The sequence below is a fragment of the Salvia hispanica genome, chromosome 1 (genome assembly GCF_029641045.1).
Source record: "Salvia hispanica isolate PSC_SH4W2 chromosome 1, Shi_PSC_v1, whole genome shotgun sequence".
NCBI lineage: Eukaryota > Viridiplantae > Streptophyta > Magnoliopsida > Lamiales > Lamiaceae > Salvia > Salvia hispanica.
The window spans coordinates 20,244,008-20,268,994 of record NC_142692.1 but is presented as its reverse complement, the minus strand read 5'-3'; the positions used below and the strand labels follow the sequence as shown (position 1 = coordinate 20,268,994).

The following is a 24,987-nucleotide window of genomic DNA, read 5'->3' as shown; positions in this document are numbered from 1 at the left end:
AACTAAACCATTGGGAGTCAAAGATATGCCTGAGGAATTCATCCCCTTCTTTTTATTAGTAACATAATCATATATACTTCATACTCCCTCCATCCCACAAGAGTCTGCCCAATATTCACAACGTTTGTGGTCAAACAGCATTTTTTGTTCGATTGAGAAAAACAAGTTCTTCAAATATAAATGTATATTTCCCATGCTGGTATTTGCTAATTAGATTTACTGTTTTCCATTTGCACTGTTAGTCTCAGCTCTCAGGTTTGAGTCTCTGCCTTTTTATCTCCTTACATATTGGAATGAAAAATTTATCGTTTATTACTCAGATATTTGAGGATATAAAGACTAAAATACATGGAAGAATAAATGTTGTTAACTCATACAAGCTGGGAACATATTTCCTCAAATTGCAGCAGTTAATCTCTAAGAAAATTCTGGTGTTTTTGTGAGCTATTACACTATTCTGCATGCATTAGGGTTTTCCTCACTGAACATTGATGTTACATTTCCATTTCCATGGCTCCCACCGTAGTGATCCCGACTATAGTTTCCGGGTATACTATAAGAAGAGTATCTAGGAGGTGGTGACTCGGGATATGCATATTCGGTAACATATGGAGATGGCCTGTATATGTTTTGGCTGTGTGTTGCATAAACAGGCTGAGGTGGTTGAGATTGCTCACTCTCCCCTTGTAGTCCTGGGCCCCAGCTGCTGTCAGGTCTGATATGAGTCGAGGGCGAGGGTCTTGGTGGTGACCTGGGATATGCATAACCGGTCACATAAGGTGATGGCTTGTATGTGTTATAGCTGTGTGTTGCATACACAGGTTGTGGTAGTTGTTGCTGTAGTGGTTGTTGTGGTTGTGGCTGCTCGTCTCTGAACCTTGGACCACTATAGTGATCGGGTCTAGCGTTGTATGTGTATGTGGGAGGCGGTGATTGTGGTGGTTGTGGTTGTGGTTGTGGTTGTTGTTGTGGTTGTGGTTGTGGAGGTTGTGGTTGCAGTTGTGGTGGCTCTTCTTTGAACCGCGGATCGCTATAGGGATTGGGTCTCGTGTCGTACGAGTATCTGGGAGGTGGTGGCCGAGGATATGCATATTCAGTTACATGTGGAGATGGTCTATATGTGTTGTAGCTCTGCACATAAACCGGTGGAGGTGGCTGATGCGATTCGTCTCCGAACCCGGGGTACGCGTTCCAAGGTCTACCATATCCATGATCAGGTGGATGATGGTAAACAACATGAACTTCTTCCGCACCATATGGTCTTGTCTGCTGATGATAAGCTGGTGGATTCTCCGGCTGCAGTGGTGGTGGTGGTTCGTCCTGTGGCGCTGCCTCGGTCTCCCCTGGCTGATTCGTGGGCTCTGGTTGTGGCGAGGCCTCCTCCTCGCCTTCTAGTGGGCCGGCTTCCTCTGTATGTACACAAATCACCGCACTTTTTCTCGTTTTTCGGATTGCTTTCACTAGCTTTTCTGGCTCAGCCCAGCCTGTAATGGTTAGCTTCTGCTGCGCGAAATCAACCTCGATTCCTTGTATACCTTTCAAATACGAGCACACTGCATTAGAGACGAATCTGTTCGAGATTCAAGAATTTGATTTCGAGAAAAAATTGCTTACCGGACACCACTTGCAGGGCTTTCTTGATTTTCTGCACACAACCATTGCAATCCATTCTCACCTTTATCTCTGTGACTTGAGGTTTCTGCATTTTTTTAATACAATATTAGAAAAAATCCTACTTAATTCTTACATATACATATGCATATAGTACATATTTAAGACATACCTCCATTTCAGGAACCATTAATGGAGAGGAGGGAGGGAGAAAAGATAGAGATAGAGATAGAGATCAAAGAGATAAAGATGATGGTATGGGAATGGAGAGTGTTAAGAGAATAAGAATCAATATATGGCATGCATTTTCTTGCATGGAATTGGAATATTTTGAAAGTTTATGAATTGTGGGACATGCAAGGAATCTCTTCTTTCCACCGTGTGTTGTGTCTGATTTTTGTGCTGTTTGATTATAACTGCAACACGAAATCTATATTACATTTCCTCTGTTTCTTTCCCTTGTGTCCGCTAATCAATGTTCTCTTTTGTTATTTAATAATAATAGAATGATTTCAAAATTTTCTCTGTTATTTTTGTCATTAGGCAAATTTTTTAATTGTTAAATTTTCTCTGTGTATAAGCCACTTTTTGAAATACTATGTTTTTTACACATAAATTCGGGAATGAAGTATTATCTATATTGAGTGTGTGAATATATATAATACAAATAAATAATTCATCCATCCAGCAATATGAGTCAATAGTAATAATATAAAGAAAAATGGGTTGAATAAGTTAATGGAATATGTGTCTCACTTATATATATTAGTTTTATAATAAAATTTGAGTAGAATAAGCTGGTGAAATATGTGGCCTACTTATCATTTATGGTAAAAAATAAAATAGTGTCTTATTATGGGATTAACCAAAATGGCAAAATAGGACTTTTATTGTGGGATGGAAGGAATATAAATTTGAACACCGGATGGACTCGAAATTCAGATCCTTGGCTTCATACATTACCATTCTATCAACTAGACCAATTACAAATATGAAGGCTTTACCACTTCTTAGTATAATGTAATGAAACGAAGATAGGAATAGAAGGAATGAAATGATAATTTCGTTTTCTTTGTATTTCCATTCCATTATTTTCTTCATTCTAAAGTACCAAGTAAGTAGAATAAAAGCAGGAGTCACGTTATTCCATTACATAAGTCATTGTTGTCATTTATTTCTATAATAAATTCATTATCATTATATATGAGCATTACTTACACGTATAAAACAAGAAGCAGCCCATGAGTTAACGTAATTACTATTTTGAATTATTCCGATGCATATATTCTTCATTGGTGGCAAATCGTGTTTGATATAAAAGGTCATGTATAAAAGTGGGTTTATTCTATAAATAATTTGTTCATATAGACCTTTAAAATATCAGGCAGAAAGGAATTCACTTTAATGTTTTAGATGCTCTTTTTGCATAATTTAAGATATCAATAACCGGCCTCGGAAAACTCTAATTCCTGAGGATGATGATAACTTGGAGTATTAGATAATGTTTGGAATATTTGGATAAATGCTCTTTAACGAATTGTGTTTACATTGACGGTAATGTAGCTTTTTATCTCTTCAAGATTTCACTTCTAATTTATACAATCAAATTATAATTTGTTTTTTTTTTTATGTTAAAACACATGATTAGTTTTTTTTTCTTACTTTAATGCATTTAACAATATGCCAATTTTAAATGGAATGCATGAAGTACTATCTGACTATAAATTTAAGTAAAAAATTAAAATTAAATATACGGATTTGTATCGAAATATTTGATGGTGAAATATACTCCTCTTGTCTCATGTATAATGATTTTGGGAACGGCATAAGTTTTAATATGAAATTAGTAAAGTAGAAGAGAAATAGGAAAAAAGTTAGTTGTAGTACTCTTGGTAGAGAATGAGGATTGGGGTCCAATTTTTAATAGAGAAAAGCATACCTACTATTTTTAAGGGAAATAGTGAATATATTGTACTCCCTCCGTCCCTCTGTAGTAGAGGCGTTTCTTTTCGGCACGAGATTTAAGAAAAATTATTTTAAGGGAGATGAGTTAAGAGAGAATAAAGTAGAAAGGAAAAAGGTAGAGAGATAAAGAGAGAACAAAGTAAAAGAGGGTTAACAACAAAAAAGAAATATACTATTTTTTTGCCAAAAAAAAATTAACCCGGCTACAATGGAACAATCTAAAAAAGAATACGACTCAGCTACATAAGGACGAAGTGAGTAAAGATAAATAACTCAAAAACACAAGAAAATTGATCGATAGAAACTCAACTAAGGTGGCGTTCGGTTGTCATGACTAATAATCATGAGACTATCCATCTAGGATTAAGTTGTGAGATTATTTTAGTTGGAAGGGGGAAGCTATGACTAATTATCATGAGACTATCCATCTAAGATTAAGTTGTAGGGTTTAATCTTATGAACCAAATATAATACATATTTAATCATGGGATTTAGTCTTGACAACCGAACACCTCCTAAGAGAAAATAATCATCATAACGATAGTTGCACAATTAAAAGGTTTTTAGCTAAGATATAGAAGATACAACATGAAAAAATGTCTCTAGCAACAAACTAGCCTATCTTGTGCTACAAAAAAAATCTTCCATAATTTATATGAAAAAAAATCGATGTTGCAAAAGATCTGGTACAAAGTTGTAAACGATGAAGGATAGATCAACAAGCTACCACTTCAAACATAGTAGAATATCAACTCCAACGGTCAAAATCTAATTGATACTCCTCCAACGTACTACTTCATCCGATCTCAACAGTAGAGTCATTTCATTTTTGACACTCATTTTAGAAAAATGATAATAAATAATTAAAATGAATAAAGAGTATAGTAAGAGAAAGAATTATATAAAGAAGACTTTTATCTCCATTACTTTTTTTCACTATAATTTTTCTCCGCTGTAACTATTTATTATCATTTAAAAAAACAAGTATAGATTATAAAATGACTCTACTACGGTGGAAAAATGAGAGTATTTAATATTGAGACCTACATGAATGAAGATTTCCAACCTTCAAATGTGATCGGTCACAACGAAGTGCTGCACATTCAAAGTATCTTACTTGAGATCACACATACATTTCCTTGAATCTAAGCCAAACATTTTAAACATTCTAAGCCTATCATATCCAAATATTTTTTTTCTTCATTGTAAAAATTTATTTGCCTAATCGGAACAACCTTCAAATTTAATCCTCATCCACAAATTATGAATTAAGTGTTATTATGAATAAAAATAGATAGACAACATATCTCATGCAAGAGATACCTAGTCATGCTCCTAGGGAATAGAATATACCTCTTCATTGCTTATCTTCTTGTTGTAGATGATTGTTTCCAGTTACCCAAGTCTCTCCACAAAAGGATTCGAACCTCAAATCTTCTAATAAATTACCCGAAGTTTGAATATTGGTTGGGGCGTTGGGCAATAAACTACTCCTAAATATAGGAAGGAGAAAATATCAAAGATGGACAGAGATGAGATTTTTTAAAATATGTAGTAGTGATCTTAAAAAATTATGATAAATATGTTATTATGTGATCTCATGTTCCTTCTCTTAATTATAGAGAACTGATGGGATTGGTAATGGATCTAATAAGAATTGGGCATGATGCCTTCTCTTAATTAATAACGTTGTGATTTAATTAAATTGAGTCTACTCTAATTAAAGTCCATTAGGAATATTGATTAGTGTCACTATTGTAATCAATATTGACTTACCATCCAAATCCTAATTATCTAAGTTCGGGCTTCTTTTTAATTTATTTTATTTCCTCATGTTTATGATATTTTATGTCAATTTAATCAAGCTTGTTGTTAGCTCAATTTAATTAATTTGCTGGGTAAGAGTGTTGAGCTTTGAAACAACCCCTACTTATTTTACTAGAATAAATTCCAATTATCTATATATTTATGTACAATTACTTCTTTTCAAAACATCTATTGGGCATAGTATCATCTTCAAACACAATATGTACTCCCTCTGTCTCATAAAAATAAGGACACTTTCCTTTTTCATAAAATTATTCCATTTCCATTTATAGAAACTTCTACAAAACTCATTACATATATACATCAATTTAATTACACTATAGCCCACCATTAAACCCTGATAATAATATGGATTTCACTATCCACTAACTTTATTTTAACTACTCTCCCTTCTCTTCATCTCTTACACTATATGCATTATTTTTTGTGTCGTCCCAAATATTTTTATTTTTTTTGGGACGGAGGGAGTATAAAGTTTCAGTACTAGTTTATCTCGCATACGGAGTACCATTACACAAGATACCAAGAGATACCAATTAATCCTAATTCTGAGTTGTTGGGGTTATCTACAAAAGTACAACCCAATTGAAGTTAGGGAACTGTATACAAAATGTTCTAAAAGTGGATCACAGTTTTTAAAATTTTCCAGCCATTATTGATATGGCCTTGTGTTCTTATATGTTCAATTTGAACTAGCACCCACTTTGACATTGCTTAAATTGTTTGCTTAGCTAGTGATTGTTTGTCTCTAAATTATGCTTTTACTTAATTGATTGCATAATGATTTCTATGCTGACCTTTAACTAGGGTTTTAATTTTAGTATAGGTATTCTTACTCGTGATTTTAGGACAAGTCCTTTAAAAGGAGGGGATGATGCGAATCCAGCCGTTTAATGTCGAGGGAAAAGTCGATCAATCTAATCATTCAACAACAATGGCCGGTACTGGACCTAGACCCCCCTTACAGCCGTCCTTCGAGTCAGAGGGTGTGTTATCCGGCCGGGTGGCACCACGACAAGGACCTAACCGACCGGGTGTTTGACAAATGAGTCAAAAGGAGTCACTTGGCCGAGTGACCTTGTGGGTCATCTATGTACCTGGATCGGTAAAACATCAGCGGAGGCAGAGGATTTCACCTAATTGGGTAATGAGGGTGCTTAGCTCCACCCGTCCATGGCGCATGCGAGGCGAGTCAGAGGCCCGTACTTGGCCTAGTAGCTAACCGACTTTAGTACTACCCGACCGAGTAGTGCACATTGGAAGCTGCCTTTTCAATCAAGTCACACTCTATGCATTTGACTTGGTCCCCTTAGTATAAATACCCAATGTGGAGTATTCATTTCTAGATCAAATTTTATTATTGTAAACCCTTAAAACTCTATCTTTTGCCTTTGTGAGATTCTATCAATTCCACATTCAATTGTGTTGATTTGTCAATTGATTATGTCTTCTAGATTGAATGTTGCTAGATAGGTGGAGCCAATTTAGGTTGTTCTTTTGGTGAAAGTAGCCATTAGATTGCCTTCAGAACGATTGAAGGAGGTCCAAGATCCATTGGTATTAAAAATAAAAAGGAACAATACTGAGAAATGTAAACAAATCTGTCTCGTTGGTTGTATTCTATTTATTATGGGATGCTAAGGAGCTAGGTAATCATATTAATATTAATTAGGGTATAAAGAAGGGTGGAGATTGAAGATTCCCTTACAGCTAAAACTATAAACATTGATTTTGCAAATCAACTAGGACTTAAACATGTTCCATTTATTTCTTTGTGAATATTAAATTTTCTTGAGAATATTCTTGTTACTCATGCATTTGGTTTTACGCGTAAGCTAAAGATATAATATATGGGTATAACACAGCACATATTGGTTCAATCATACATTACGTGATTCTTTATTCAAAATTATTAAAAATGATAGACACGATACAAATTATTTATCTTGTAATTAAAGATTCAGATCAATGAAATTCCTGCCTAAAACTAATACTATTATGTTGAGTTTACTTGCAATACATGGCAAGAAATGAATTGATTGTACGTTAACACGTGTTGTCAACTTTGACAGCAAGAAAAGTGGTTTAAGAATCCGTCTAGTCTTCCATCCAAATTGGGCAAACATTTTGTTCCACAAATATCCTCTATGTTACAGTAATTCGTGAATTTGGGCAATGAGTGTATATAAATATAATAGAATAGATCAGGTAGATGTTCAAATAGAATTTAATTCTCTCGTGACCTGTAAAACACAACTAATGATTTTATATATTTTGCGGTTGTTGACAAAAGATGTACAAATTTATTATGTAAAATAAATTATCCCAAAAAGGCGCAATAGTATTATAAAAAAAATTGCTTTATTTATGAAAACTTAAAATAACAAGTATATGGTGAGAGATTTTCAAAGAGTAATGGCACTACTATATAACTTACTAACTTGTTACAGAAGTTATACTGTAATACTTGATTTAGTACTAAATTAAAACCATCACATATTTTTTGTAGTTTACTTTTATTTAAAATATATATTAGTACTCCCTCCGTCCCCAAAGAATATGCACTTTAGATTCGACACTGATTTTAATGCAAAATTAATAAAGTAAGAGGGGTAGAAAGAAAAAGTAATTAAAATATTACTATTTGGGAACGAGTCTCACCTTATTAGAGAGAAAAGAGTTTACAAAATTGGAAAATGCATAATCTTGTGGAATGAACTAAAAAGAAAAACGTGGATATTCTTCTGGGACAGAGGGAGTAGATATTTACAATTTTTATAAATAAAAATAAATATATTTCACACGTATGAAAAAACACTTTTTGTGATTAAACTCGTAAGGATGATACTTACATTGGATTAAAATAATAAGAACAGGATCGAGCACAATCACAGAGGAGTGCAACACTACAACTCATAAAAATTACATAGAGCCTTCTCGGTACGATAGAATTGGAATAAGGATGGAGCGGAATAAAAGTAAGAATGAGATGAAGATAATAATGAGATGACAATTTCTTTGTATATTCATTACATTCCCTCCCCCATTCTATTATATCAAGCAAGTGAATAGAATAAAAGTAACAAATCATATTCTTCGATCATACCAAGAAAAACCTCAGTTAGTAATGCAGGATTGGCTCAAGGGATTATAGGTTAAAACTTCCAAGAATATGACGGAAAGTAAAACAAATATACATAAGACGCATATAACGGTTTCCTTTGCTTTTCTTTTGTTGTATTCCCAAACCAATATAGATCATATCATATCTAAAAGGTCTCATCGGAATCTGGTTATAGATACACATTAAAAATCTTATATCGGCCGGGAGGGACGGGATGGGAGGGGCTAATGCGTTTTTAGCTAAAGAAAAAAATCAGGTACAACAATCTGTTTCCAAGTTAGTCGACTACCAACGTTGCACCTCATCTACTAACCTTGTCTCAGTCTGCTTTCTTGTTAGTGTCTTCATCAGTCTCTTCAGCCTTTGATTTTGATTCATCAAATGCCAACAACTGCATTAAATCAGTTTATATTATGAGATTGAGAATATAACTAGAGTTTTTAAGAAAACAATATACTAGGCCCTACATTATAGTAAGAGAAATAAGAACTCCTAAGCTAGTTTACGTTAAGGATGTAAAATTTGACAGATAGATTGATAGATAGATAGTTTGGTAGGGATGTAATCATATACAAACTCTATATATTGTACAAACTCTAAACTATGATCTTGACGGTTAGATGTCAACATTTGATTTATGATAAATAACCTCATCAGAAAATGTCAACACAACGTCAACATTGTCAACCAATTGACGTTGTGTTGACATTTTCTGTTGATTTTTATGTGTTGACATCCAATCTTGAAATCTAACGGTCCAGATCATAATTTGGAGTTTGAAGGACAAAGATGCAGTGTGCATTTTATCACTACCCTAGTTTGGTGAATATAAAGTTGGAACTCATCTCTTTTAATAATGCTTCAATCCACTCATTTAAATCAAGGACATTTCGTATACTTCTATACCTCTAGCAAATACATTATGGTGGGTATATGATATTGTATTAAAAGAAAATACAAAAGAATTATTGACTTACGGGTTTGACTTCACCATTCCATATACAGTGTGCAGCCAAAAATCCAATGACACCGGGCACAATATACAACAGAGCAGGCTGGAGAAATAATTAGAATTGAAAAACACAGATTAGGAAATATAATAAACGAGTATCTTTTTGGGCAAAATATCCACTCTTCAAGAAGATTACTCACTTGTGCAGCTTGAAACCAGTTCATTACGATGATTGTGGCAACTAGACCAGCTGTATATCCTAGGAAAGCACTCTTAAAATATTGGCTGTCCTTCCCTCTCGAGACATCAAATCTTAGAGCTAATGCTACAAAAATCCCTGAAAAGTACATGCCAAATCAAACAACTGATTCATCTAGAGTGTAATTCAGTCATACATGAAGAACAGCTACCAATTGAACAAAGGAAGAATACTCAATGTACCAAGCCACCTATCCAGATGAGACATGCAAAAATGATGCACCAAGTATAACTAAATTTTTCTCTTATCTATTACTCCTAAATCCCTTCCCTTGTTAAGTGAAATGGTTGAAAACTGAAATGTATATACATAAATACATATATACATAAATACATATACAAATATCTTGTTTTTTACATGCGCCACACGCACCATTTCGCTAGTTAATGACAAAGGACATGGTGATGATATTCTACTCATGTGCAGTTGTGATGGCTATTAAATGACACTCTACCAGTAGATAAAAGCGAAAAGGTGCTCAAATCATAAAATCTAAAACTGGAAGTAAAAAAGTTCATACCAGGAATCACTATATCACCAAGTCCTAACATTGAAAATGGGCGAGCAGAATCTGCTGTAGGGAACAAAAGCTGCAATGAGCAGAGAAAGATTAATTATACTGAAATTTCTGAATTTTTACAAGGAACAAGGCCATGCCAGGTAAGGTATATTATAGAGTTGAAGCATGCACCTTTATTGGGGCATCAAAAGATTTCGCAACGCTAACCATAACTGGGGTGAAAAAAACCCAGAATATGTCATACACAAAAAGACCAGCCTGTTATTGGCAGAATATAACCATTAAGTAGCGAACAAAATGGAGAAAACAACTGTCAGAAAAAATATATCCGAAAGCTTCCTCTCGGCTCATAAAGCAATGGAACTACGCTAGGTAGTTTCTGTGTGAGTCATATAATAAAACATTAATCTTTACCAATAGAATAGCACCAGTCTTGAATGAACCAAGTGAAAGCATTTCAATTCCCTGAAATTGTTATGTAGAAAAAAATAAAGATGAAAATGGTAAGAAAGCTGGTTCAAAAATAAAATGATTCAAGAGCTCTAAGGTTCAATGTGCATCAGCTGGAATTCCATAATTTATATAGTAAGTCGGATGCACCAAGATAAAATATTACTCCCTCCGTCCCACATAATTTTACACATTTTGACCCGGCACGGGTTTTAAGAAATGTAATGGAAAGTAAGTTGAAATAGTTGGTGGGATGTGGGTCCTACTTTTAAAGTATTAGTTTTATAATAAAATGTGAGTAGAAATGAGTTAGTGGAATATGGGGTCCACTACCAAAAATGGTAAAAGTGAAATGGGTAAAATTATGTGGGACGGCCCAAAATGGAATACTGGGTAAAATTATGTGGGACGGAGGGAGTATCAGTTATAGTGTGATAACCTGAATGGAGAAGGCAAGCCCCAAGATATTGTTAGCTAGCCAATGCTTCTGTTTAGCATACCACGCGCAAAAGAACGTTCCAGGAATTGCAGCAATTATCTGTGATTTTGTAAACTCAACCTCCAAAGCTGATAAATAAGAAGAATGTCTTCATATTACAAGCAACAAAAAGTTGAGCAGATTGAACAGAAGGCTTCAAAAAAAATGCATTAGATAAAGATCTTAAATGACATGAAATATCATGGCCAAACTATTGAGCACCATCTTAGTTCCAAATCCAATCACAGAAAACAGTTGCCATCAATTAGCTATCCAACTAATCAAGTAAAAAATCCTTCATATTCTAGACAAAAGACCCTAATTAGTTTGAATAAGGCCAAACTATCTAACATCTCAAAGTTTCCAATCGCAGAAAGCAGTTGTCAGCAACTGACATTCCAATTAAACGAAGTGAAAAATCCTTCTTTTTCCAGACGAAAGGCCATAATCAGTTCTCAAAAATGTAAACATCTTACATCTAAATTTTAGATATACTCTCACATAGCAAAAGAAGAAAAAGGAAAACTGAACATCTCCACATACATCACAACACGTTCAACTTTACAGCAATGGAATGTTTCCAAATCCACATGAACGCCAATTATCAGATGGCAGAGAACAGACGGTTGAACCAACAAAGTTAACTAACAAATCATTGTCCGAATAGGTCAAAGAACATAATTTTTTGCCCACACCCATGGAAGTAGATAACGAACAAATTTGCATAAAAGAATCACATATTATCCATCTGACTTACCCAAAAACATCCATCAACAAATCAAAACATTTGAGAATTATTTTCATTATCAATTTCAAAGAATAGAGGTCTCCATGGACCATACAGAGAACACCAGAATATATAGTAGGTTGTCTATTTTGCCTGTTAATAAGTATCCTGTCTTGTTCGATAATTAGTATGCTAACTCAGAAAATTAGAAAGAACCACATTCCAATGTTCACAATTTTTTTGCCCCCGTTGCCATTTTGGGTATAACTAAGTATAATTCACAGTCAAATGAATGCATTTTGTTATAAAATCTATCCTCAGTCAACCCAAAACTGTAGTCCAAGTCAACTAAGATGTGAGTATTATCTTTTATTGAAGATCTGCAACTATAGAATGAAATGTGAGCAGCAAAACCAGGGATTCCCAACAGAAAAATGTGACAAGTGACAACCAAAAAAATTGTTATGGATGATAGAATATATAATTAGATACACAGAGGTCTTGGTGAGTTCATACACTGAAAATATGGGAGGCGCAATGTGATAATATTATCATTCCATGGTTTGGGCAGGAATCCCTTAATTTCAGGTAGCAGGGTTGCCCTACAAAGTCGAGACAAAGTAAGAATATTAATAGAACATTATACTAAAACACCGATACTAAGCTAAATAAGATATAGCCCATATGAGTAACTTACCCTAGTGCAGCAATCCCAAGTACAAAAAAATAACACGTCAAAACAGCATTAACCAAGTCTTTCGATAGAAATTTGAAAAGTAAAAACAGCGACAGCAACATTGCACTCCCAACCAATGGAAACCGCATGGCATGTTCGTTGGACATCGTTTCCTAAAATATTTAATCGCAGGACCAACGAAAGTTGATTACAAATTCCTCAAGCCACAGGGTTCATTAGATGGAAATGTAACGGAATCCAACTTACTGATGGTGGAGTAGGTTTAACAGAGCGATAACATCCCACGTAGACAGTTAGACAAGCTGTCAAAATGACATTTAAATTTGGGTCTACCTTCACAACAAGTGGGGCAAGGGTCAAACCTGTAACAGTGAATAATGATGTCAGAATGTGCCAAGAGAAGAGACCACAGAGTAAAGTTATCCACACTATGCACTTTCCATGAAAATGAATATGGAACTTCAGAGAAACATGAGTGCCTAGGAATATAAATATAACACTCTCTAACCAAGTTGTTTCCTAAATAAAGGGGATAAAATGCATTTCAAAATGGGCCTTGATGATTTTAGGACATGCCTCTGCACCAAGTAAGGGTACAAAATATGAAGTGAATTATGCAGATAAAAAAATATCGAGCATTCATATGCCCAAATCTACATATCAACACCCAAGAACATCAACCATGTTTCCACAAAACACTCAGCCAGAGCCAGTAAACCAAATAACAATGGGGTCAAGGCAAACTGTTCATCATCCCATTTAACACATCTCAAAATAAGTTTAGTACATCCATTTAGCAGTACAGAAATCAAAGAAAGCCAGCAAATTAAACTCAATGAATCAGAAAAAATGACATACCCGCCAGAGCCAAATTAGCAAGACGCTCATGGTTCTTCATTCTAAATCTTCAGGAATCTTGAACTGTCCCTCAATTTCCTAGAAAGACCATAGCAAATAACACGCATTCGTTTTACAATCTATATATATAGATACATATATAAGAGCCAATAAGTGAAATGTTTCGCCCATTTTTTCCCGCCAATACAGTATCTGTTGTGTAATAGGAGTACTATGCAAGATGAAGCATTAATACAGATGAGATAAACATTGGAAATTAAAATTAGGGCTCCATAAAACCATTATATCCTGTGAATACAATTATAATCTACAATTTTTTATCACTCATTTCCACTCAACAATTTCTGAATATTTACAATTGTATAGATCCCTAAACCCTAAACCCTATAGATCACAGTGCATCACAAGCCTTCCACCAAAATAAATAACATCCATCAGTCAATGAGAAATCAAACAAGTTAATATCAAAATTCAATATCTCACAAATCTTATTATTCCAATTTTTAGATCCATCAATTCAAAATTCAGAAAAAATGGGCACCGATTCCAATTGAGAAAAAAAATGAGCGAACTTGCAGATCTCAATATAAAATCCAACAAATAGTCGACTGAATTGGGAAGAAAAAAGAAGTTGCGGTGGAGAAGAAGATGCAACATCGGTGAAGAAAAACTGACCTGAAAAGAAGACGGCGAAGCACAAGTCCACGGCGGCAGCGGCGGGGAAGCTGACGCCGAGAATAAGGACGAAAAGGGGCTGAGGCGACGACGGCGGTGAGAGACTGAGAGAGATGGCAAATGAGGAAATTATTTCCAATACAGAAAATAAATAATTAAATAAATTACTATTTCACAAAGCCACGTAGCTGGACAACTATTCTACCAATAACATTTCGCCACGTCTTATTTACAAATATCTCTGTGACGCGACAAGTTATTAATTTTATCAAGCTCTTACACCGTCATCATAAATTCATAATCAGCATGTAAATTTTTCAAAACTTAACTAAACAAACTTACTAATTCATTCGTTTATTAACAAAGAGTCACATACACTTATTTTCGACACATAAATTAAAATAATGCGTTGAGCAGATGGTAAATAAAGTAAGAGAAAATAAAATAATAAAGATGGAAAGAGTATAAACTAAGAGCTTGTGAATAAAGTAAGAGAAAATAAAATAATAAAGATGAAAAGAGTATAAACTAAGAGCATTCATAATAGGGTGGACACTTTGGCTGGACACTTTGGCTGGACACTTTTACGTTTTTTGTTCATAGCCACAATAGTTGACACTTTTTTCAGCCACATTTCACTTTATTTTATTTGTTGTATATTTTAATTCAATTACAATTAAAATTATCGGACTAAAAATAATTAGATAAAAACGGCTAATAAAACAAATTAAAATTGAAAACTAAATTTTCATCGGATTAATGTAAGGGAAAAATTACAACGAAAATTTGATCTACGGAAAATCACACATATTCTTCACGCTACGCCGCCTCCCCTACATGCCCATACCTCTTCAATCAAATCGACCTGGAGTTGGTCATGTGTTGTGCTCCTGCGTATATCAGCGAAACGTTGGATCAGATATTCATTACTACGTGGTACACCCATCTGTATCGGCGCGGAGGCAACGCCGTGACTTGTACTTGCACCATCTTCCGGTGCCCAACGTTCTGCAGCAAATCCTTCATCTTCTATTATCATATTGTGCAATATGATACATGCTAACATAATATTCGCGACATCATCTTCGTGTCAAACTCGTGTCGGGCAGCGTATAATGGCCCATCGCGCTTGGAGCACACCAAAAGCTCGCTCAACATCTTTCCTAGCGGCCTCTTGTTTTCGCGCAAAATATTGTCTCCTCGCTCCAGCCGGTTGGCGAAGTGTCTTGACGAATACGGGCCAACGAGGGTATATTCCATCAGCCAAATAGTATCCCCTGCGATACTGCGTGCCGTTTGCTACGAAACTGATCTCTGGACCCTCTCCCCGGCACTCATCATTGAAGATAGGCGACGACTGCAGAACGTTGATGTCGTTGTTCAAACCTGCAACACCGAAATACGCATGCCAGATCCGCAAACGGTAGTCAGCAACGGCTTCCAAGATCATCGAAGGATGTTTGCTTTTGAAACCAGTAGTGAACTGGCCTTTCCACGCCACCAGGCAGTTTTTCCACTCCCAATGCATGCAATCAATGCTGTCCATCATCCCTGGGAAACTGTGCACCGCACCGTGCATATCTAGCAGTCTCTGGCACTCATCAGGAGTTGGCTTTCGTAGGAACTCCGGACCAAAGACTTCCCGCATGCCCTTACAAAACTGCCGGAGCACCTCTAGACTAGTCGTCTCACCCATCTGTAGGTATTCGTCGAACATATCAGCCGGTCCGGCATAGGCAAGCTGCCTTATTGCAGAGGTGCATTTATGAAAAGTAGACAGTCCGATCCGGCCAGTGCAATCACTCCGGAGGTTGAAGCAACCGTACCGGTCCGCCAATGTCGTCGCTATATGGGTGAAGAGCGGTCGCGACATTCTGAAACGCCGACGGAAAATATCAGCTGGGTAACGGGGGTTAGCGCTAAAAGTAGTTTGCTATAAGCCGCTCAGCCGCTCCGACATGGTCTCGTGGGATTGTCCGACGATGACGAATCTCACGAGGGATCGCCGCCGCCGCCAATTCCGCCGCCGCCGCCTCATCCTCCTCGTCGGCTTCCCTCTGCACCTCTTGAATCAAAGAATCCCATGCTTCATTCCATAAATCATCCATAAATAGCAATGGAAATCCACAAATTTTTAGAAATAGAAAAATTGGATAGAAAGTGAAATAGGTGTGAAGATGTGTGTGGAGAGAAGATGAAAATGGGAGGAATATTTATAATAAAAATAATTAAAAATCCAAAATTAAAAAAAAAATGTAAATCGGCGACCGCCGCGGCGGTTTCGCCGTGCAATAGATAGCCGCGGCGGCCGCCGCGTTTCTCTCTCCTCCGGCTCGTCCTCGGCGCATTCGGGGCGAAAGCCCTTCCGCCCCCAAAAATCGTCCGCCTCCGGGGCGGCCTCTTCCGCCACAGTAGACAGGCGCGGCTCAGCCGCGATCGGGGCGCCCGCCGCGGCGCCCCTACTGTGGATGCTCTAGAGAGAAGGTTACCTTTTAGCAAATATAAAAATAACTTAATTATCTTATACTAGTTCCTAAAATAGAAAATGACTCGATTAATATGGAACGGAAAAAGTACAAAACTACATAATTCTAAATATAGTTTACCACTAAATCTATTTTTGAATTTTTAAAAATATTAAAAAAAAAAATAAGTGGAACATTAATTTACACATAATTATAATGAAAAGTTAGTGCAGTGATGAGCAGTGATTAATTGTATGGTCCTAATTTATGATACTCCCATCCTCCCTGAAAAGTATGAACATTTGATTCGACACGAGTTTTAATTTATAGTAATTGATAAAGTAACAGAGAGATAAAAAAAATTTAAAAGAATTATTAGGAAAAAATGGATCCCGTCTTATAAAAGAGAAAAGAGTTTCAAAAATTAGAAAGTTCATATTTTTTATGAACGACTAAAAATGAAAGAATTCATATTTTTAGGAACGGAGAGAGTAAAAATTTTTTATCGTAAACTTACCCAATTGGCAAAATAAAATTTAGTGCATTGAGTAGTAATCAGTAATTCTTTTAATACTTTTTTCATCCCCCGAAAATATAAAGACTTTGGATACGTACGAGATTTAATGCAAAAAAATTTACAGTATAAGAGAAATGAAGAGGTTGAAATAATATTAATGGATAATTTGGGAGATGCGAGCATTCGGCTGGATTATTAAATGAAAAATAGGCACAATAATCTTTATTTGAAGTTCGATAGATATATATATATATATATATATATATATATATATGTGTATATATATATATATATATATATGTATATATATATATATGTGTGTGGAGATGATCAAAATAAGTATGTGTTTAAATCCAAAAATACAGTCCAAATCTTGGCCTTAGAATTAGATGATCTAATGGTCAATAATTAACCAAAAATACGGAAGGTCATAATTAAGCAGTTTTAGGTCATATTATAAGATTTGGGTTTATGTCATGTTAAGATCATTTTAGGTCATGCTAACAAAGCATGACCTAAGAATAAACTAACTATGACCTAAAAATGCCCTACGTATGACCGCGTTCTGTGTTTCTGTATTTAAATCTGGTCTTCATAGATCAAAACCCTATATATATATATATATATATATATATATATATATATATATATATATATATATATATATATATATATATATATATTGGTTTGTGTTAAAATGACAACCACCCTTAAAATGACAACATTACAACGCTTATACAGCAATATTATAAACGCTACACAGCAATATCCAACACGTTAGACAGCAATCTATAGATTGCTGTCTAACGTGTTGGATATTGCTGTTCAAGAAAAATTGTTGTTTAAAGGCCAGCATATTGCTGCCCGTCTTTTTTGGTTTTTGTTTTTTTTTTTTTTTGCCACGTGGCAACTTATTATTCGTCCACGTGTACAAATGATTGGCTAGAAATGGTGGTATGGTGTTATTTTAAGGGGTGGTGGCACCCTAACATGCCCCTATATATATATATATATATATATATATATATATATATATATAGGGGTGTACTAGTATAACAACTAATTTTAAAGTTACAACGTACATCCAACCACGTGCTGCCACATGGCACGAAAAATGCAATATTGTATACAGAAAAATGCAATACGCATTTGTAGAAGCTATAAATGAATTTCGGCAGATTGCATTTTTGTTATATGCAGATTGCATTTTTTATTGTTAAGTTTTGCATTTTAGATATTGACTGTTTAAATTGCATTTTATATATAGACGGATTGCATTTTTATATGTGAAAATGCAAAACTCAACACTATAAAATGCAATTTACATACAACAAAAATGCAATCTGCGAAAATGCATGTACAACTAGATTGCATTTTTGTGTTTAAAATATTGCATGTTTTGTGCCACATGGCTCCCCTATATATATATATATATAAACCTATATAAAAGGAAAACTTTAAGGATATTTACAAGAATGTCATTTTAGGTGAAAAATTGTAATAAGTAATTAAAATAATTTTCTTTAATTAATTCCTACATTTGTAAATATAATTTAAGGAAGCTTACAACGCATTTAATGAAATTAAGATAATAAATCTTTATCATGGAATTTTAATGCACAATAACATTCCAGACATTTACAATTTTTTTGTTCACCTTATTATAAGCCTATGTAACTTTGGTGCAATACTGATGTACCGGAAATGGTTATTAGGCCTCGGGTTGTGTTTATGGAAAGTGTGTTCAATTGACCAGGAGGTGACTCCTAACCTAGTCGTGTCGCTGGATCGAAAACCTAAAAACCTGGTATCAAGAAATTTTCTCAACCCACTTCTACTGGCTAGTATAGTGAGAGTAAGGGTCGAATCCCACGAGGAACGATGGTTGTAGCTCTAGACTGTGGTGACACTCTAGAATGGTTGGTTAGCTACCACGCTTGGATTGAAATTCTACCTAGCGAAAACTAAAATTGGACTTAGACTCTACTGACTAGAATGGTTATCTGATATCTGGGTGAGGTTGACATATGAGAGAGAAAAGATATTCTACTGGAGTGCATGTGAAAAGTAGAAGTTTACTAAAAGTAGTTAAACAAAAGATGGGGTGAATATCCTAACGAAATGGCTGACGCGCTGACATATCTGCAGAAAATCTGGCAAAAGTGGGAGTACAAAAGCAAAAGTGGCTGAAAAGTAAAGTGGTCCTAGAAAAGGTGGATTGTGATGTTGTCTTCTTCAACAAGTATGCATAAAATTCAGACGAACACAAACTCCATGGATAAACTCAGATTTACAGCTTCACACGTCAGATCCATAAATTAAAAGACTTAAAATTGAAGATTAACAGCTAATAAAACAAAATTATCCTACTGACTAACATGCAAGGTGATGATAGCAACATAAGTGAAAAACTCATGCATTAAACCTTAGATTGGAAGAAAGAAAACTCGAGCTAGCTAACAAACTCAGATCTAGCCTACGCAAACGAAAACATGCTTCAATACTTAGAAATTAAACGCAAACAACAGAAATCTAAACTAGTCAGAATGAAATGTGACAACGATCAAAGATAACAAAAGAAAAGCAACTTCCATAGCAAATGTTTGGCTCGCAACAAAAGACTTCAAAAGCAGCTGAAGATTTAAGTTCTAACAAGATCCAACAAGCTAAAACAAAATGCAAATTTAAACTAAGAAAACAAGTAAAGATTGTTTTTGCCACTTGGGCGAAGAAACAGTTTCTGACTATTAAAACGGCTGGAAGAGTAGACGGTGGATGATCTCCAGGGGAACTCGGTCGGCTTCAAGTGATCATGACTGGCGGCGAGGAACGAGAGTTGAAAAGCTGGCCTCCGCCTCGGAGCTAAGACTTCCGAGAGCGGTTCTAAGTGAGCTTGTTGTGTGTTGGTAGGTATATTGTGGATTATGGATCATGCACCCTTCTTTCTTCATGTGACCTTCTATTTATAGGGAGGCTTGCCCTAAAAAGTAGGGTTGTTGTTCCTTGCAAATTGTCGCTTTTGCCCCCGTCAAATAGTTGGCCGTCTACTAGCTTTTCTCTTTTCTCCATCTTGAGCCTTAGGGCATACATCCTGATCAGTATTGCACCCTTCTGACGTCCTTTTTCACTTGAACTCCCCAATTCCTTTCCTGCTGACTTGCACCTTTTTACTGCACACTTACGCACTTCTCTTGCAAAATATGCACATTAAGCTCATCATACTGACCAGTAATCAAGGCCTAGAATACGACTTATCCAATGATAAAAAAAAATAATTACATTACATGCATTTCTAAAACTGCCGTGAATCACATCTAAAATGTGGGAATTCATTAAAATGAATTTTAATTAAATTACAATTTTTACCTAAAATAATATTTTTGTAAATATTTTCGAAACTCCCCTTCTCCTATACGTCTCAATTTAATGGAGAATTCAAAGGATCTCAATTGTACACATGATCCATTAATAAACAAACAAAAACTGATATTTGTGGAGTATAAATTTTGGGAAATGAAACGTTTTTTTAGAGCATCCATAATAGTGGACATCCACTATTGGGGCGGACGAGCGGGCGACGGACGTCCCGGACGGACGAGATGTTATCTGTGTCGCCCGCTATTGTGGTGAGGCGACGGACGTCCCGACGGACGAGAGCATTTTTCAAATTTTTTTTCAAAACTCTTTATATACGGATTGTTACACTTCATTTCATTTGCACCACTAGTATTAACGAGTTTCTCTTCTTTCTCTCTACATTTCTAATTTGATCGGTGGATCCAAAAATGACTAGTGGTAGTGGTAGTGGTGGGGATGCCGGCGCAAGGCGGCGAATTAGGTCCACGGTGATAAATTGGTTGATAGTAGCAGCAGCAGCCCGTGGTACATCGCCCCATCCATCATCGAGTTGTAGTACGTCGGGACCACGTCGCTGCCCACCAACGGTTGTTTGACATTACTTCGCTGAGCAGCCGCGTTTTAGGATACACCAGGATCTATTTATGAGTATCGCGAATGCTTTAGAGCATCGATACAAGTATTTCAGGTTCAAGGAGGATGCGAGTGGTAGACCCGGTCACACGCCTATACAGAAGTGCACTGCCGTAATTAGGCAGTTGGCCTATGGAGGCGTGGCCGACATGTTCGACGAGTACCTCCACATCAGCGAGACGACTGCCCGCTAGTGTTTGTGGTATTTTTGTAAGGGCGTCATTCACATATTCGGGGATAGGTATATTCGAAAGCCTACCCCTGAAGACTGCCAGACTCTGATGAATATGCACGGGATGGTGCACAGATTTTCCAGCATGTTGGGTAGCATAGATTGTATGCATTAGGAGTGGAAGAACTGCCCCACCGCCTGGAAAGGGATGTACATGACTGGTTTCAAAGTCAAGAATCTCCCGATGATCCTCGAAGCCGTAACTGACTACCGATTGTGGATTTGGCATGCGTATTTTGGGTTAGCCGGGTCGAACAACGACATCAACGTCCTCCAGTCGTCACCCCTTTTCAACGAGCAGTGCATGGGCATTGGCCCGACCATCAGTTTCGTCGCCAACGGCAACCAACACGATATGGGCTACTATTTGGCAGGTGGGATATACCCTAGGTGGCCCGTCTTTGTGAAGACGATCAGATGCCCAACCGATCCAAAGAAGATCTACTTTGCGCAACAACAGGAGGCGGCGCGCAAGAATGTGGAGCGGGCATTTGGGATGCTCCAAGCTCAATGGGCGGCGTTGAAGGGTCTAACACGTTTGTGGTATGAGGATTGTATTGCTGATGTCATGTATGCATGTCTTATCATGCACAATATGATTGTCGAAAATGAAGGTCCAGAACTGACTGATTGGGCCAATGAAGATGCTGATGTTGTCGGTCCAAGTCACGGCATGGTCACCGCCAATGTACGAATGGGGATACCTCATGTGGACGTCGATCGGGTCCGTGCATTTGCCGATCTTCGACAGCAAGAAGCCCATATTCGACTCCAAAAAGATATATATAATTGAAGAGTTATGGGCGCGGAGGAGTGCACGTTGATATTTATAATGTAATTTGTTTAAATCGTTGTTTTTTTGTTGTTGAATTGTACTATTTTAATTTTTTTTATTTAATATAATCATTATTGTACTTTCTCCGTCCGTATTCGCCTCGAACTTTTAGTTACGTATTTGTGAATTTGTGAATTTGTTTATTGTGCTAGGATATTGGGATGTCCTAGTGCGAGTCCGCTATTGTGCAGTAGAATGTCTTAGTGATGTGGCAGTGCAGTGGGATGTCCTAGTGATGTGGCAGAGGTGTTATTGAGATGTCCTAGTGCTAGGCTATTGGAATGTCCGTCCTATTGTGGATGTTTTAGAATCTTTCTAATATCTATACATCTATATTTATATCTAGGGTGGTGATCAATTGCTAACTAAATATTAATCCAAAATTGAGACCAATTCCTAACCGTTATATGGGGAGATCTAGTGGTTGAAATATAACAAATGGATTATAATATAAATTTAAATAACAATTAAATGAATTCAAAGGGTATTAATGTCTATTCATAAATATAGTAGTTAAAACTAACTACTTTCTCTCTCTTCAAAATCATCTCAAAATTTTGAATTTACGTATGTAACACCCCCTACCCGGCGTCTGCAGGCCGAATAGGTAATGTCACCCGTCAAGTATGGTAATCTAAAATTTTCTTTTTCTGAACCATTATTTAAATTATTATTTAATATTCACAATTACAACGGAAATGACTTAGTACAAAAGTAATGCTAACATGCCACAACAAACAATTCGAAAGATCTATCCCTAATAAAGCCCAGTGACCCACCAAGGATGCAGCGCTGAGACAGATATGAACAAACATCGACTGGTACTCTCCAATGCCAACTAACCTGTAGCACACTCAACACTTTAGCCAAAAATTCTATTCGAGTAATAATCATACAACTTAAAATTCTAACAATTCTTATTATTGTTTTATTTACCAATTATTATCACCTCTATCATATTATTATTATTTTATTAGTTTCTAACATAATTTAGGAAGCATCTCCTATAACCATCACATACCTAGAAACCAACAATGAGTAATATCAATCCCAGATCATATCAACACAGTCATCGTCCTCTATCTCATGGAATTTACGAGATTTATAATCATACATCACTTCCTAAACCAATAGAATAGGATACAAAGTAAAATGCATATCACCAATTATTATTCACACGTTAACACGTATATAGATCACCAACATTTTCACATAATCAAACACATATAGCCCCATTAAGTGCTTAGTGACAAACTAGGGTACACGGACCAGATCAAAAACAGAATCAGAATCAGATGCCGACACGGATTTTGTCCTCGAGAGGATTCCGTACAGACCATCCATTTAGGGTACAGATAGATAATTGATAGGTCTCCTTGGGTTTTCGGTGTCGGGTGTGTAAATGCAAGGGTGTGCGTCCAACTGATTAGGATGAAAATCCCAAACTAGCTGAGTCGTTGGCACGACAACCGGAACCTGGTATCAAATAAATTTCCTCAACCCACTTCTACTGTTTAGTATAGTGGAGGTAAGGGTCGAATCCCACGAGGGTGGACACGTTCGGATAACTGTGGTGATATTCCTGGGTGGTTTTGGTTAGCTACCACGCTTTTGGGGTTGAGATTCTACCTAGGCGGGAAATAAAGATGGTATTCTACTGACTAGTGGGCGTGAAAATGACCGACATGTGGTTGTGTTCGTGGAAATGGGGAACAAAGTATCTCAAAGGCATGTGAAAAGTAAACAGTTACTAAATGAGGAAACTTAGACAACAAGGCATATCTGGTGGCTGGGTGGCTTTCTGACAGGTCTGGATGGTACAACTGAAAAGTTAAGGACAAAAGTAAAAGTGGTCCAAGCAAAAGTAGATTGTGATGTTTTCTTCTTCAAAAAGTATTAACAGAAATCATATGAACACAAACTCCATAACTAAACTCAGATTCATAAATTGAAGCTCAAGATCCATTAATTAAAATGCTCAACTTAAGATGAACAACTGAAACTGCAGATTACTTCTACTGACTGACATGCAAGATGGTAATAACTATGCGGAACAGGAAACTCATGCACGAAAACTTAAACTGAAACAGAACTACAATTTTCGATCAACAACTTCAGATCTAGCCTACTCAAATGAAAACACATGCAAACACTTAGAAATTAAAAGCGATAACTAGATCTAACTTTCCTAGGCAGAACGAAGCAAATTCAAACCAAAGAGACATGCGAAAAAGAAACTTCATAACTTAAAATGTTTGGATCGTAACGAAATACTTCAAAAGACAACAAAGGAGTAATGTTTGCAACAGATCCAACGAAGAAAGCAAGTAAAGATTAAACTAGAAAGCGAATAAAGATTCTTTTTGGCCACTCCGGACGGTGAACTGCTATACTACGACGACAAACTGGCTGGAACGGTGGGATGATAACTTCTCCGGCGGACTTCTGGACTCAGGTGACCAAAGTTGTGGCGAGGAACGAGAAGAACTGGACAATGCTGAAGGAACTGATCTTCTAGAGAGAATTCTAACTAAGTGTGGTGGTTGGATTTTTGAACTCCGAACTCTTCTCTCTCTCCAAGTGACTTATTTTATAGGGAGGCTTGCCCTTGCTTTTAGGGTAGACTTCCTTTGCGAATTGACTTTTCTGCCCCTTGTTATTGATCATCCCAGCTATCCTTCTTCTCTATTTCGAGTCTTTTCTCTGGCATGCATCCTAGTCAGTATTGCACCCTTTTTGCGCTCTTTTCACCTGCGACGTCCGAATCATCTCCTACTGACTTGGATCCCTTAATCCTGCACACTT

General features: G+C 36.3%; 2 protein-coding genes across 2 annotated transcripts; both read right to left on the bottom strand.

Moving 5' to 3' along the window:
* Window positions 1-288: 288 nt before the first annotated feature.
* Window positions 289-1,891, bottom strand: LOC125219208 (uncharacterized). The gene is made up of 3 exons (XM_048121122.2): window positions 1,784-1,891; window positions 1,615-1,699; window positions 289-1,535 (listed from the first exon to the last, which is right to left on the bottom strand). The coding sequence occupies exons 1-3, from the start codon at window positions 1,799-1,801 to the stop codon at window positions 448-450; spliced, it is 1,191 nt and encodes a 396-aa protein (XP_047977079.1). The 5' UTR covers window positions 1,802-1,891; the 3' UTR covers window positions 289-447.
* Window positions 1,892-8,601: 6,710 nt separating this feature from the next.
* Window positions 8,602-14,291, bottom strand: LOC125223232 (signal peptide peptidase-like). The gene is made up of 12 exons (XM_048126277.2): window positions 14,144-14,291; window positions 13,469-13,546; window positions 12,857-12,972; window positions 12,611-12,762; window positions 12,430-12,515; window positions 11,148-11,275; window positions 10,673-10,723; window positions 10,430-10,516; window positions 10,259-10,328; window positions 9,680-9,816; window positions 9,505-9,582; window positions 8,602-8,918 (listed from the first exon to the last, which is right to left on the bottom strand). The coding sequence occupies exons 2-12, from the start codon at window positions 13,506-13,508 to the stop codon at window positions 8,847-8,849; spliced, it is 1,017 nt and encodes a 338-aa protein (XP_047982234.1). The 5' UTR covers window positions 13,509-13,546; window positions 14,144-14,291; the 3' UTR covers window positions 8,602-8,846.
* Window positions 14,292-24,987: the final 10,696 nt, after the last annotated feature.